The sequence below is a fragment of the Myxocyprinus asiaticus genome, chromosome 3 (genome assembly GCF_019703515.2).
Source record: "Myxocyprinus asiaticus isolate MX2 ecotype Aquarium Trade chromosome 3, UBuf_Myxa_2, whole genome shotgun sequence".
NCBI lineage: Eukaryota > Metazoa > Chordata > Actinopteri > Cypriniformes > Catostomidae > Myxocyprinus > Myxocyprinus asiaticus.
The window spans coordinates 38,549,481-38,565,702 of NC_059346.1; the positions used below are offsets into that span (position 1 = coordinate 38,549,481).

At 38.0% G+C, this 16,222-nt stretch overlaps 2 protein-coding genes across 3 annotated transcripts in view; both read left to right on the top strand.

The window, feature by feature from the left end:
* LOC127424434 (death-associated protein kinase 1-like) overlaps positions 1–10,991 on the top strand; it is a 114,279-nt gene extending 103,288 nt beyond the window's left edge. For both annotated transcript variants that reach the window (XM_051669660.1, XM_051669667.1), the window contains exons 21-26: positions 345–530; positions 2,529–2,726; positions 4,722–4,860; positions 5,071–5,191; positions 5,920–6,108; positions 7,739–10,991. In XM_051669660.1, the coding sequence (XP_051525620.1) occupies positions 345–530; positions 2,529–2,726; positions 4,722–4,860; positions 5,071–5,191; positions 5,920–6,108; positions 7,739–9,007 (2,102 nt within the window). In that variant the 3' untranslated portion in view covers positions 9,008–10,991. The remainder of the gene's footprint in view (positions 1–344; positions 531–2,528; positions 2,727–4,721; positions 4,861–5,070; positions 5,192–5,919; positions 6,109–7,738) is intronic.
* Positions 10,992–12,651: 1,660 nt separating this feature from the next.
* LOC127424676 (procathepsin L-like) lies at positions 12,652–15,845 on the top strand. The gene is made up of 8 exons (XM_051670056.1): positions 12,652–12,784; positions 13,656–13,791; positions 13,887–14,009; positions 14,100–14,252; positions 14,537–14,761; positions 14,892–15,060; positions 15,185–15,302; positions 15,404–15,845. Exons 2-8 carry the CDS (start codon positions 13,666–13,668, stop codon positions 15,501–15,503), a joined length of 1,014 nt encoding a protein of 337 aa, XP_051526016.1. The 5' UTR covers positions 12,652–12,784; positions 13,656–13,665; the 3' UTR covers positions 15,504–15,845.
* Positions 15,846–16,222: the final 377 nt, after the last annotated feature.

Genomic DNA, 16,222 nt, shown 5'->3' on the forward strand with positions numbered 1-16,222 from the left:
TGTAGATTTTTTTTAACCCTAAAAAAAAAAAAAAAAGTGTATGTTTATATCACAAGAATACAGCAGAAAAGGGAACTTGATCTAAGTATTTCCTTTCTGTCAACACTGATTACAACTGTAATCAGGCCTTAGGCAAAGAGCTCCCCCATCTGGTGGGTCATCGCAAATGATGAAATGATTTTAATTAATACATTTCACAATTTTTCATATCAACCCCATTTTTTTTCACATTTGGTTTTTCCTGAATATTACGAACTATCATGCAATTATTTAAATCTTTGTATTTCTATTTGTTTTCTCTCCCTGTGTGTGGGTGTGTATTTTTTGTTAAATTGTGTGTGCAGTGTCTGTGAGCATTTCTAACCTGTACCCGGGCTGTGAGAATGTAAGTGTGCGTAGCCGCAGTATGATGTTTGAGCCTAGTTTGACTAAAGGAGTTCTGGAGGTCTTCAGTCCCGTACACAACGCTCTCTCTATGGTCGACGACACCGCCACCAAAGCCATCGACATCCAGAACGCCAATGTCAATGGTATAAGACTCGTTTCTAATGAGGATCATCCTTTTTTGTATGAAAATTTGTTATGTTCCACAATGCAGTTAGATTAGGACTCTTGCATTTACGTTTGGCTCTTTAGTTTATAGCATTGTTTACATAAAAAAAAATAAAAAAAATAAATACACTACCTGTTTATATAATCTTTTTATTTTTACAAATTTTTTAAGTAATAGTAAAGTCATCAAAACTATGAAATAACACAAATGGAAGTACGGGAATTAAGTGTTGTGAATGTAGTGACCAAAAAAAAAAAAAAACTAATATTTTAGCTTCTTCAAAGTATCCACCCCTCACTGTCTGGTTCAGCTCATCCATTTAATATCTTTTTTTATTAAAATGTTTTGTTTTGTGAAGAGATTCATATTTTGGCACAATTTATAAATATTAGTCAACAGAACCAGTTTTAAGCATTTAAACCTTAAGAAGGTTTTTAAGATTTTGTGAAGCATGCATTCAGTCAAGGGTGTCCAGACTTTTGACTGGAAGTGTAAATTAACTGGATAATGTACAGTTGAAGTCAGAAGTTTAAATACACCTTAGCCAATTACATTTAAACTCAGTTTTTCGCAATTTCTGACATTCAATCATAGAAAACATTCCCTGTTTAGGTCAGTTAGGATCACTACTTTATTTTAAGAATGTGGAATGTCAGTAGAGAGAATGATTTATTTCAGCTTTTGTGTCTTACATCACATTCGCAGTGGGTCAGAAGTTTACAAACACTTTGTTAGTATTTGGTAGCATTGCCTTTAAGTTGTTTAACTTGGGTCAAACGTTTTGGGTAGCCTTCCACAAGCTTCTCACAATAAGTTGCTGGAATTTTGGCCCATTCCTCCAGACAGAACTGGTGTAACTGAGTCAGGTTTGTAGGCCTCCTTGCTTGCACATGCTTTTTCATTTATGCCCACAAATTTTCTATTGGCTTGAGGTCAGGGCTTTGTGATGGCCACTCCAATACTTTGACTTTTTTGTCCTTAAGCCATTTTGCCACAACTTTGGAGGTATACTTGGGGGTCATTGTCCGTTTGGAAGACCCATTTGAGACCGAGCTTTCACTTCCTGGCTGATGTCTTGAGATGTTGCTTCAAAATATCCACATAATTTTCCTTCCTTATGATGCCATCTATTTTGTGAAGTGCACCAGTCCCTCCTGCAGCAAAGCACCCCCACAACATGATGCTGCCACCCCCATGCTTCACGGTTGGGATGGTGTTCTTCGGCTTGCAAGCCTCACCCTTTTTCCTCCAAACATAGCGATGGTCATTATGGCCAAACAGTTCAATTTTTGTTTCATTAGACCAGATGACATTTCTCCAAAAAGTAAGATTTTTGTCCCCATGTGCACTTGCAAACTGTAGTCTGGCTTTTTTATGGCGGTTTTGGAGCAGTGGCTTCTTCCTTGCTGAGCAGGCTTCCAAGTTATGTCGATATAGGACACATTTTACTGTGGATATAGATACTTGTCTACCTGTTTCCTCCAGCATCTTTACAAGGTCCTTTGCTGTTGTTCCAACATACAGTGTAATCACCATAATATGTGCCAACATATTAATTTAATTACAAAACTACAATTTTATTTTAAAAAAAAAAGTTTTGAAATTGTTGACTTGGACCGAATAATTAAGAAAAGCAGCCACTAATAGAAGGGAACTCCTTAAATACTGTTTAAAAAGCATCCCAGGGTGATACCTCAAGAAGTTGCATGAGAAAATGTCAAGAGTACATGTCTGCAAATTCTAGGCAAAGGGTGGCCACTTTGAAGATGCTAAAATATAACACAGTTTTGATTTATTTAGGATTTTTTTAGTCACAACATAATTCCCATAGTTCCATTTATGATGTTCCATAGTTTTGATGACTTTATTATTCTAAAATGTGAAGAAAAAATAAATAAAGAATGAATAAGTGACAATAAACTTTTGAACGGTAGTGTATATATAATATTTATAATGTGTGTATGCTTGTTTTCAGGTGTAGGAGACTTCAGTATATGGGAGTTCTCTGGTAATCCAGTCTACTACTGCTCATATGACTACTTTGCTGCAAATGACGCCACCGCGATTCACCTGGTTTTATTCAGTCTGGAGGAGCCCTACGAGACTCAACTGAACCAGGTCACATTTTGGCTCAACTGCCTCAAGGTTCTCACACTGCCCGAGGACAACATCGGTATGTGTGTGTGGTCTCATGAGATTACACTGTGCATTGTAAAGATTTTTTCCCTCTTGTTCTCTGGAGGGGTTTTTCATTATTATAATTACAGGGACCAATAGAAGCTTTGAAGTCAATGAATAAGAGGACTTGAAAGACATTATAAAAACAAGTACATTTTGAATGCATCAACTCTATAATTATGCATTTCAAAAATAGACATGGTATTTTAAAGCATGTTATGAAATGTCACCTTTCACTTTTCCATTTGTTGTGTTTTAACACTTTGTTTGTTATGGACCAGTATTATTTCTCTGTTTTATTCATCAGTCTCTTGTCTTCTCATTTAGCCACAAATTGGAGTTTCTTTTCCATAATGTCCAATTCAAATCAACATTTACTAACCATCCTAATGTTCGGTAAATGACAAACACTTTAAAGGAATATTCCGGGTTCAATACAAGTTAAGCTCAATCAACAGCATTTGTGGCATAATATTGATTACCACATAAATTAATTTTGACTTGCCCTTCCTTTCTTTTTTTGGATTTTCTCCCCTTTTTTATCCCAATTTGGAATGCCCAGATCCCAATGTGCTTTTAAGTCCTTCTGGTCGCGTAGTGATTCGCCTCAGTCCAGGTGGCGGAGGATGAATCCCAGTTGCCTCTGCGTCTGAGAACGTCAATCCGCACATCTTATCATGTGGCTTGTTGAGCGCGTTGCCACAGAGACATAGCGCGTGTGGAGGCTTCACGCCATCCACCACGGCAACCACGCTCAACTCACCACACGCCCCACCGAGAACGAACCACATTATAGCGATCACGAGGAGGTTACCCCATGTTACTCTACCCTCCCTAGCAACCGGGCCAATTTGGTTGCTTAGGAGACCTGGCTAGAGTCACTCAGCACACCCTGGGATTCGAACTAGCGAACTCCAGGGGTGGTAGACAGCGTCTTTACCACCGAGCTACCCAGGCCCCCTGCCCTTCCTTTCTTTAAAAAAAAACCTAAATTCTGGGTTACAGTGAGACACTTACAATGGAAGTGAATGGGGCTATGTCAAACGTATAGCCACAAGACATAAACAATATGTGTGTTAACATGATTTTAGTGTGATAAAATTGCTTACTAACCTTTTCTGTGTAGTTATAACAAATTTGACAACTTCTTTGCCATGACTATGTAATTACGATTAAATAATACATGAGTATACATGAGTTTTAACAGAAGAATTAATGTAAGTGCTTTTATACAATTATGAGCTTCATATTTCTGCCTTAAAACCCCCAGCGACCCCAAAAATTGGCCCTATTCACTTTCATTGTAAGTGCCTCACTGTGACCTCCATTTTTGCTTTTTTAAAGAAAAGAATGGACAGTCAAAAACATTTTTTGTAGTAATCAGCATTGTGCCATGATTGCTGTCGATTGAGCTTAATTTGTATTGATCCCAGAATATTCCTTTAACCAGTCATGCCACTTGTTTGGTGTGTTGGATTTATACAAGTGTTCACTGTCTCTGCCATTTACATCATGATTAATATGACTCTAAGCACCTGCTGTTAAAATACAATGAAAGAAATTAGTTAATGCATGCAAGGTTGTACTCTGTATGTCATTGATACAGTGTTATCTCTTTTCCTTTTCACTGTTTACCATTCTTTATGGTGTCGTATATTGTTTGTAGGTTTTCTCATTTCTCACCTCAAATTCTCTCTGGTAATTTCAGCCTGGCTTGCCTTTGCTTTCACTGTAGTGAAGCTTGATGAATATGTGTAAGTACTGTAGCAGGCACTTCCATAATACTGTGGATAATGCCAAAAAAAAAAAAAAAAAATCACTAGAGTCAGAGCATTGATTGATCAGTCTTAATCTAGGTCTTTAGTTCTTGGTCTGTGGTCCTCTGATAGTTCAGAATTGCTGTATGAGTTGGGAATATGCATTGAGGTTATAGAGGTTAAATACACAGTAAAGAATAGATGTTAAGTCTGGTGCTTTGTGGTGTCCACAGCCTTTGGGGGGAAGATCAGGAATCCACTGCGCGTGGTGCTGGTGGCCACACATGCTGACATTGTGAATCTGCCCCGATCATTTGGTGGAGAGTTTAGCTATGACAAGGAGAGATCTCTACTGAAAGAAGTCCGAAACAGGTGATCATATTAATATAAACTGTCATTTTGAGACCGCTAGACCTGTAAGGTCCATTTTTGAGATTCACATTTAGAGGACTGATTTATATTGAATGATTAAAGTGATTTGATTGATTGTATTGATCAACTTGTGAATAGATTTTCCAGTACTCAGCATTAAATGGGATTTGTTTCTTTTAAACTCATTGTATTATAAACTCTCTCTCTCAGGTTTGGGAATGATCTGCAGATCGATGAGAAGCTCTTTATCATGGACGCAGGAGCATCCAACTCCAAAGACATAAAGCTGCTGAGAAATCTTCTGTTAGAGCTCCGAAACAACATAATCTCAGTAAAATCATTCTCTACTCTGCTGCACATATCCCTGCTTATTCAAATTGTTAAAATTGTCACATTAATAAATACTTCTTATGGAGTATACAGGGTTCCCACTGTCATGGAGCACCTTAAAATATTAGGGAATTTTGAAAGTGTGATTTCCAGGCCTGAAAATAATAAAATATTACAAATTCGTAAAAATGCCTATGGTGGACGTACATTTTTCAAGTTATGCTCAGCTCTAAATGCTCTTTTTGAATGCAGTCTCTATAAACTGGTATGTCTAAGTCTTAGGTGCAGTTTCATCAACATTGTAGTCTTTAAGTGACAAGATAATATACAGATGTACATGATACACACTGCACAGTATCCACATAATATACACATTATACAAAATATACTTTGAAGTATACACAGTATATTAAAAAATCTTTGTCTTGTAATCACGTACCACTGGAAAAGTAAAATAAATTCTTGTTTTTGGTTTTTGTTTTTGCTCAATTGATCGAACAAAATCTCATTTTGTGTACACTAAAGAAGACCCAAGCCATATCTAGGGGCTTTTTGTTTTACTTGGGCCAGTAAGTAATTACCTAGCAACCACTCAGAACACCCTAGCAACCGCATTGCAGCGTTTTGACAGCCACTCATATTTTGTTCAGAAAATGTACAAATCTAGTTTTTTATATTGTTCTTCTCTATCCGTTGTTTTCTCATTTCTTTTCTCACTGTCTTTCACAGACCTGCAGGCCTATGACTCAGTTAGCAGAGAAGCTGTTGTCCACTCTGCCCTCCTGGCGCAAATTGAATGGGCCAAACCAGCTAATGTCATGGCAGCGGTTTGTTGTGGATGTGCAGGAACAAATCAACCCTTTGGCCAGTGAAGATGATCTGCGGGAACTGGCTTTACAACTTCACAGTATGGGAGAGGTGTGTGTGTGTGTGTGTGTGTGTGTAAACGATGGGTGAGCAGATGATTAAAAAGGTATGCACATATGAAAAAGGGATTATGGGTGTATTGCTGTGGGTGTTGAGCATATTTGCAACTAATTGTATTATTAATTAAACTATTGTTTTTATACACTCTGCTGTATTATTGCATACACCCACACTACCGATTCCACATCCATTACCCCAAAGGTACTCAGAACATCTACATACACAGTCATGGTAATTACATGTGTTTTTGTGAATCCAGATGAGTTGGTGGGTGTTAACAAGTGAATAGGGGCCTTTTCAGTCTATTGACTAGCCACAACCATTACAACAACAGCTTAACAGATACAGAGAGAGGGTGAATTAGTCTTTTTTTTTTTTTTATCAATATTAGTCATCCATGTTTTCAGTGTAGAGACAACACTCAAACACATGATATAAAATGGATAGTTCAAGACTCTAAATTCTGATTAAATAAGCCACGTTCAAAGTTGTTGTACAATGACTATACATTCTATATTAATGTGCCAAGTTACTGCTTGGCAAGTGCAAGCAGCTTACAGTTAGGTTAGTGAAATACATGGATCCTTTTCACATTTCCAGGTTTGGAACGCAGAAGTAAACTGTAGTGGGATAAACTTCTATAGTAGTGAATGGGAGACCACAGCAAATATTATTTTTATTTTCCCATTTGCTCCAACAGCTAAAGAAAAATTCCACTATTACTTTTCAATTACTTTTCCAAAATTGGAAAAATTAAAAAAGAGAGCCGTGGATTTCAGCAGTCAGAAAAGAGAAAGATGAAATTTACTGTTATTCCCTCAGCAGCATTAATGCCAGGGTAATATAACACAGAATAATGTTATACATTTATTTTAAATAATTAAAAAATGTTACATCTAAAAAGTTTTGCTAGATTTACGCTGCTAAATTAAGGCAGAATGTTGGTGGAAAAAGTGTTCATTACTTATTAATAACTACCTTATTTTTATAAAGCACCTATAAAGGTAGCTTCTCAAGGCACTTTACATAAAAAAGACAAGCATATAAGTATATAAAAAATAAAAACAAATAGAGAATATATACATGCATATGAAAACACAATTAATAATAAAACAGAATGCAAAAAATTAAATAAAGTAAAAGCTGTCCTGAAAAAAATAGGTTTTAAAATAAGATTTAAATATACCTAAAGTCAGTGCTTCTCTAATATCAGCAGGAAGCGAGTTTCACAATTTTAGAGCGTAAGAAGAAAAAGCCCGGTCACTCATAGAGTGTAGACAAGTCTGAGGGACATCTTAAAGACCAGATCTGGATGAGCAGAGATCACATTTAGGGATGTGAAAGGGGTTCAAATCTACATGACGAAGAATAATTTATTCCAGTCATTATTAATAATACATTTTGTGTCTTTTATCATAGTGCTATTGCTGCCATTTTATACGTAATCTCTTTATACACCCTTGCCTGTGGTAAAATCACTGTAACGCATGGCCTCTCATGGCTTATTGCTTAATTAGGGAATGTTTTGTTATTCATGGGTAAAATTCCTAGCTGTCATCCCGTTCTATTTTTTATCGTTTTCCTTTTTTATTCAATTCTTTATATCCCTTCTTTTCTCTAGATTAACATCATGCAGAGTGAGACTGTCCAAGACGTTGTCCTATTAGATCCTCGGTGGCTGTGTAGTAATGTACTCTGCAAGCTTCTCTCTATTGAAACCCCCAAAGCCATCCACCATTACCGCGGCCGCTACCGCATAGAAGAACTCCAAACCCTCGTCTCTGAAGGTGACATTGATGAACTTCTCCAGGTGCTGGATGCCATGGATGTATGTGCGCGGGACTTGGCCAACCCAGGTATGGTTGATATCCCTGCCCTCATACGCACAGGTGGCCTGCAGCACACCTGGACGGACGAGGAAGATATCGAAGGGGAAGACACTTTGCTTTACGGTGGAGTGCGCGTTGTCCCTGCAGAACACTTGGCGCCTTTTCCTTGTGGACTCTTCCATAAGCTGCAAGTGAACTTGTGTCGATGGAGCAGGCAGCAAAAGCCTGAGGTTGAAGCTGAGGATGTTCGATTGTGGACTGGAGGAGCTCGGGTTGGACTTGGTGGTGCTGAGGCTCTGGTTCTGCTTGTTAACCATGGACAGGGCATGGAGGTACAGTTACGAGGACCTGAAGCAGACCCTGGACGTTGCTATGCTCTGTTGGACACGTTGTGTGGCATGGCCGAGGGTCTTTTGGCTGCTACATTGCCTGGCTTGCTTACCGCCCGACATTATCTAAGCCCTCAGCAGCTACGGGAGCATCATGGCCCCATAATGCTCTACCAACCGAGGGACTTTTTCCGTGCTCAAGCACGCGGCGAGAACGCCCTATCCAACACCATGGGTGGCTATCGCGAGAGCTTTGTTAGTATCGTAGCATTAGGTTGCACCCAGGTCTACAAACAGGGCTGTCTCGGTGGAGAGGTGCCCGTGGCGGAGGTCAGTCCTCTGGCCCGACGCAAGCTCTGCCGCCTGCTGGATCCACCTGATGCCCTTGGAAAGGACTGGTGTTTGCTTGCCATGAACTTGGGTCTTAGCGAGCTGGCTGCTAAATACAGTGCTGGCACCAATGGGACTCCACCTACAGACCCACTTTCCCTCCCCAGCCCAACGGCCGCACTTCTGCAAGAGTGGAGCCAGCGACAAGATTCGACCATAGGTGTTTTGGTTGCAAAATTGCGCGAACTTGGCCGTCGCGATGCGGCGGATTTCCTTCTTAGAGCTGCGCCAGTGTTCCGGGGCAATGTGGAGATTTTGGGCACTCCACCAGAGCCCTACAGCCCGGTGTGCAATGGGGGCGGCACTTCTTACAACTCCATCAGTTCCGTGATCTCTCGTTAGGGCACAGTGTTCCACTGTCTGTAGAGAAACATGCAGTTTAACTAGAGGAGTGGTGTTAAATCTCAGCTTCCTGGTTTTGTAAGGCTGAAGTATTTGAATTAGATACTACGTTCATATTCATATTGTTGCCCTTTGCAATTTCTTGAATGTTCATCCTCTGTATCTCTGAAACTGTGCCTGTGTAAATTTTTCCTGCAAATCTGTTATTGTTTGTCTCACATTCCCAAGGTGAAACTGCAGTAGAGTTTTCTTAAAATGCCCTTATTCTGCAGTTTGCAATTCTTTTATATATTCAGACAACTGTTATCGCAAAATTATACAAAATTTGATGACCGAATAATAGATCACCAAGTGCTTGGCAGCATTACTTGATAAAGAGATAATGACTCAAACAATTGAGTGCCTTGAAGATGGTAAGTTGTTGTCAAAGAGCCATCTTTCTAGATTTCAAAACTGGATGTGCCGTGTGCCACCTACTGAGGCCGCATCCACACTAATCCATTTTAATTTGAAAACATAGTTTTCAGTTTCCTAACGTCGTCATTTTCCAAAATATGTGGTAATTTTCGAGCATTTCCGAAACATCGTTATGGTGGTGGAAAACGCTGCTCTAGTGTGGATGAGAAGCGTATATAGTGAAATCAATACGTTTTCAAACAAAAATGTATTGTGTGGGCATGGCCTGAATTTAGTTAAAACAAATGTTTCAATGTTTACCCTTCTTATAAAAACCTTTTAATGAACGTATGTGTGGTGAAACAATAGATTTAAACCTATTCTCAAATATACAAAAAGTGGGTAGTTTAAATTTTCTGCCTGGACATTCCCTCTTTCAGCTAATAGGCATCAAATTTCAGACAAGAGTTTTATTCGACAGATGAAGCACAAAAAACAAAAAAACAAAACAAAACAAAAAAAAAAAAACATTCCTTGAAACACAAAATACATGCTACCTTATTTTAAAGTCTAGTTCTTAAGATCTTATGTCCCAGTGTATTTGCTGACATTAACATTTGTAAAATATTGCTGTCCTGGCAACTTGTCAAATGGAAATGATGACATATTCCAGGCATTTACATTTTTTAAATAAAATGTCTGTTGCCATCTGTTGATTAGCATGAATATTGTTATAATTGTTCAACTGTTATCTTAATATTTTCTGTTTCAGACATTTACACTATTGTTGTGCTTTTAAGTCAAGTTTATTTTGTGCTGACTATACACTTGAGAAATAAACCAAATAAAACAACAGCACTATTTTAAGGGATTGAAATTGGGCAAAGGTGTCCTAAAATGTATCCGCATTTGCAGTGCTGTAGTTAAGCTGTAACAATACTGATGTTCCTCAGTTATATTTCTACTAGAAATATTTAAATGAATAGCCATTGATTATTTCTGATTGGATTGAATAGAATGTGGTATGCTGGACACTGATGCAGTAACAATTTGAAAACTGTTGATGGCAGTAAAGACTCTTACATGTAAACACATACTATGACTTTCCTTCTTATACTTTCCTTCTTAAGAAAAAATGCAGTTTCATCTTTTTTTGTCTGAAAAATTACCAAGAACTCTGAACTGTCCCATATAATATTTTGCGACCGGTCTTTCCCCCAAACCTTTTACCATTTCCCTTGCAGGCAGTCTTAAAATCACAAACAAACAATTTTTTTTAAAAGGAACTGGGCATATGTTGTTCTCATTCCAAAAGGCACATTTTTATATTGTGATTAAGTCTGTGTATTATGGAGCTCTTTCTCTGTTTAGCTGTGATCAAGATTCATGATTTCCCCTTTTAAGACACTTAACAGGGTACATCAGAGTGGAATGTATCCTGTTGTATTTAAGACTTGTACAGTCATCTCTTTGCACAAGACCTTCGCCACTATTTATATTATGTTCTGAACGCATGTCTCTGAATGCCCATAATACTTCCTTAACTTTACAGTGGACTGAATTTTTTTATAATAAATTGTTTACTCAACGACTCGGTGTTCTTTTATTTTAAACTTTAAGGAATGTTCCGGGTTCAATACAAGTTAATCTTAATTGACAGCATTTGTGGCACAATGTGGACTACCACAAAAAATATATTGATTTGTTCCTCATAAAAATAAAAAAAATAATAAAAAAGCAAAAATGGAGGTTACAGTGAGTCACTTACAATGGAAGTGAATGGGGCCAATATTTGGAGGGTTTAAAGGCAGAAATGTGAAGCTTACAATTTTATAAAAGCACTTACATTAATTCTTCTGTTAAAACTTGTGTATTATTAGAGTTGTAAAGTTGTTTAAATCGTCATTTTGACAGTCATTTTATGGTTTGTTGACATTACATCATCATGGCAACAAAGTTGTAAAATTGGTAATAACTTTACACAGAAAAGGTTAGTAAGCGATTTTATCACACTAAAATCATGTTAACACACATTTTTTATGTCTTGTGGTAGAAACAGGGTGTATTTTAACGTTTACGTTAAATTATTGGCCCCATTCACTTCCACTGTAAGTGCCTCACTGTTTCAGAAAAGGAGGGAGGAGTCCAAATTAATTTTTGTGGTAATTTATATTATGTCACAAATGCTGTGGATTGAGCTTAACTTGTTTTGAACCCAGAATATACCTTTAAAATATATTTCAGCATTTGCATATGCTACTATTTTCAGAAAAAGTATAGTCTGAAGGGTTTCAACATGTCTGCAATATAAAAATGGACGATTCCGACCCCACATTGGTCTAAATTATGTAACTGGCTAATAAACATGTTCCAGTAATGGTCTGCGTCCTTTGCGGTTTTCGGGATCAAATTGTTTCTGCAAAATTAATTATCACAGTGCTGCTGATGAGTAATTAGTCATGTGAATTGTCACATTCAAGCTTTTTGAGGAGGGCCTAAAGAGCGTGTAGTGTAAAAAATATATATATATATTTTGGAACTTATTTTGGAAAAATGTTCCATTCTCTTCTGTTTACCACTCTGTTACTGGTAACCTATTGCACAGCAAAATTACATGTTGTAAACATTTAGTATCACTGTTATAGCCTACTATTCCAACAACTTGCAGTGCCATGTTTACCTTTTAAGTGCAATATTGCTCTTGCTCACAGTAGATCAATGGCATCTCTTTTAATTGTGGTCATTTTGATCATCACTGGCTGATTTGGGTTGATGGGTTTAAGTGATAACTGAGCAATCTGCCTATCTACATCTATTGTGTGTCTCTTGTGGCAGACAAGGCCATTAATCAAAGTATGTTTTCCTCTTTGTTTGTATGTTTAATTCAATAAAGCTTTATTGACCGGAACAACCTTTATGGCTAACAGTATGTGTAATAACTGAATGTGTAATTCTGTGACAAAGAAAACGGATAAACACAAACTTTGTAAATGACAATTTGTATGAGTAGCTAATTGCTAGCCTACTCTTTGTCAAGTTAAATTTTTGGATGTTAATTTGTGCTGTTTTGATACGCAGCGTGTTTTAAACATTGCAAACTCAAGTACAAAAAGGTAGGACAATTTTTTTATCGTGACTGAGCTGTTTGTTTTAGAATGCAACATGTTTATCTGTATGAGTAAAAGATCATCTGTCGGGAAGCCATCACGTGCTGGTAGGTCACATGCTGTGACGTGTTCATGGGGGCGGGATCAATAGAGCTATAGGCAAGACTCTCGACCAATCAGAAATTGAGGAATTTGGCTTCAGAAGCTACAGCTTTATAAACTTGTGGACCCCTTTGTAACAGGGAACATTTTCTGCTGAATATCAGCAATACGGGTGAGTTTGTAGCTTTTACAGCGTTATGGGACGTTGGTGTGTTGTTGAAAAGAAGTGGACCTTTTAATGTAATTTGTAACAAATTTTCATGTTAACAGTCTAACTATTTCTTTATGGTTAATGTTTCGCCTTATCTACAACAGAATGGACCTTATTGCGTCACACTTTAGCTTATACAAAGTGCATTCTTATCAATTGACTGTACTGTCTCTCGCGATACACAGGTGTTTTTTTTTATTTTATTTTATTTTTTATTTTTTTATTGTTTGGGGGGGTTATTCTCGTATTTAAGCAGCGCATAAAGTCGTTATAAGTTGTTATAACAGATGCTAACAAATCGTTTCCTTTTCGATTTCCGTGGCCTAGTTTCGCTCTTTGTTTTCTTTCCTGGGAAACGGTGGGTTGGAACCACTCAGATCCCGTGACTGCTGCAAAGGGAACATTGTATTCCGTTCTGTATCCATACGAGTGTGTCTGTAGGCCCATGTAAGCAAATATATTAATAGAATAACTACTGCTAATGTTAGACGAAACTAGGCGCAATTGGGACAGATTTGTTCTTTATTTGTTAAAAACATAAAAAACAGTCTATGCTGTGCGGTATTGGTCGCATATCAGAATTCAGACAGTCTGTTTTTAATAAATTTTCCAGGATTAATGCTTCCACACCCTTTAGAGTACTCATTGTTAATAACAATGTTATTACCTGCTGTTTGTTGCTTGCATGCTGTAAACAAAGATTTCGTGTCAGTAACCTGATCTGCAAGGCTGGAAATGCATACCAGTCTTTTAAATTTACATCAGAGTTAGGTGACTGTGGAATATGAGGTGACTTGTGACATGTCTGACTTTGCTACATTGTTTTCTTCAGTGTTTTCATCATGAGGATGTATTTAGTGGCGTTCGCACTTTGCCTCAGTGCAGTATTTGCTGCACCTACTTTGGACAAGCAGTTGGACGACCATTGGGATCAGTGGAAGACCTGGCACGGTAAAAAATATCATGAGGTAATTTTTAAAGGCTCATTACTGTCTCAATTTTCACTAGGCGAGTTGAACGCTGAACGTTAACTGAAACATAATGTTATCTCTTCTTAACACAGAGAGAGGAGGGGTGGAGGCGGATGGTTTGGGAGAAGAACTTGAAAAAGATCGAACTGCACAACCTCGAGCACTCCATGGGCAAACACACCTACAGACTCGGAATGAACCACTTTGGTGACATGGTAAGACTGAAAAAGCTCCTTTATTTGGGTGTTTACATGTTGATTTGGTGAAGCTCCCTCAGCATTCATTAAATGTCTCCATGTCCACAGACCCACGAGGAGTTCAGGCAGGTAATGAATGGCTACAAGCACAAGAATGAGAGGAGATTCAAGGGATCCCTCTTCATGGAGCCCAACTTCCTGGAGGTCCCAAACAAGCTGGACTGGAGGGAGAAGGGATTTGTGACTCCCGTGAAGGATCAGGTGAGATATTAAAAACAAGACATAAGCCCTGTCCCGAAACTGCTAGAACTGCAGAAAAATTGTTTTTTCTTTGAGGGAAAAAACTGGTTTGATCACATTAGATATGATATGTATAAACTATTATGTGTCTGAAAGATCATATCTTTCAATGTATTTGCCTGTTGTATCCGGAAGAAACTTGTATAAGTGTAGTTAGGTGACAAAACAGCATATACAGATCCTCCTCCTATAAATGTGAAGTGCATTATTTTTTGTCTAAGCGTTATCATCTTTGACTTTTACAGGGTGAGTGTGGTTCTTGCTGGGCCTTTAGCACTACAGGAGCCATGGAGGGTCAGATGTTCAGGAAGACAGGAGAACTGGTGTCTCTGAGTGAGCAGAACCTGGTTGACTGCTCCCGTCCTGAAGGCAATGAGGGCTGCAATGGAGGTCTCATGGACCAGGCCTTCCAATACATCAAGGACAACAGTGGTCTTGACTCAGAGGAATCCTACCCCTACTTGGGAACTGTAAGCCTATTACATTGCTTATTGTTGATTTACAAAATTATTCGCATGAATTAGAAAGAATTGCAGTATTCAGCCAATGCTTTTACTATTATATACATGTTTATAACCATATTGCTACCTTTGTTTTCAGGATGATCAACCCTGCCACTATGATCCCAAATTCAGTGCAGCTAATGACACTGGATTTGTTGACATTCCCAGTGGAAAGGAGCATGCTCTGATGAAGGCTGTGGTCGCTGTGGGGCCAGTGTCTGTGGCTATTGATGCTGGTCACGAGTCTTTCCAGTTCTACCAGTCAGGTATGCATATTAGTCACTATAGAGTATTTATAATTGTTAGTAAATTAGCCTTTAAGGATTTCTGATTCAAACTAATATAATTCCACTGAATGAGTTGCACTAACCGACATACATTTCTTGTTAGGTATCTACTTTGAGAAAGATTGCAGCAGCGAGGAGCTAGATCACGGTGTACTTACCGTTGGATATGGCTTTGACGGTGAAGATGTTGATGGCAAGAAGTACTGGATTGTCAAGAACAGGTAAGAAAACGATGTATTGTACATTCTGATCAAACCCTCATACTTACTCAAGGTGAAAGTTTAAAGTCGGTGTTAACCCAATGTGTTTTTCTTTACTCTAGCTGGAGTGAAAACTGGGGTGATAAAGGATATATCTACATGGCCAAGGATAGACACAATCACTGCGGTATTGCTACAGCAGCTAGCTACCCACTTGTCTGAAGAAGAATACCTCGAGTATCAAGAAATAGTATCAGAAGGCCACATTAGTGTCTCAGGTGCCTGAGTGCCCAGTGTAGTGAAAAAGCAGTGACTTGACACAGATGACTGTTTGTATTGCAGTCTGTGAGACTGCACAGTCAGAGAATGAAACCTCAACACTATAGGTATTACGTGACACAATGTTTTAGGGAATTTATGCAATTGTTTTTGGTCATTTGTGTGCCACTGATTTTAGTTAATTTTGCCTCAGTGTATTGTAAATACATGCTCTTCACTGTGAATCTAAATGTACAAATTTTTTTTTTCTACTCTTTATGATCAATTAAACTTTTAAAAATGTAACTAACTGGCTTAGTTTTCTATCTAGCATTTTATTTTTTTAACTCTTTGTGCCAAAAACATTTTATAACCACATATTTTGTTGATGTCTTCATCAAAAGTTTCACGTTTTGGTAATTGGTTGAGATAAAACCAAGCAAAAAAATGTTTCAAAACTAGTGTACCTAGGCCTACTTTAACAGGAAGTTGGCTGGTTCTTATCTATATGTCTGATTGGTATTGTCTTTACTGAAATGCTTTCTTATACTTTAACCCAAGAAGCAGAATATGGTGGATAAATATATCACTGGCATATGATGAGGGGTTTTAAAGAAGAAAAAAAGGCATTTTTGTAAACTTGGCATGTCAAAATATTCCTGATTTTTTTCACCATACCTGCT

Coding starts and splice junctions, on each gene's coding strand:
- LOC127424676 (XM_051670056.1), top strand. CDS start 13,666: ATGAGGATGTATTTAGTGGCGTTCGCACTTTGCCTCAGTGCAGTATTT. Junction 13,792..13,886: donor ACGGTAAAAAATATCATGAG/GTAATTTTTAAA, acceptor TTCTTAACACAG/AGAGAGGAGGGGTGGAGGCG. Junction 14,010..14,099: donor TGAACCACTTTGGTGACATG/GTAAGACTGAAA, acceptor CCATGTCCACAG/ACCCACGAGGAGTTCAGGCA.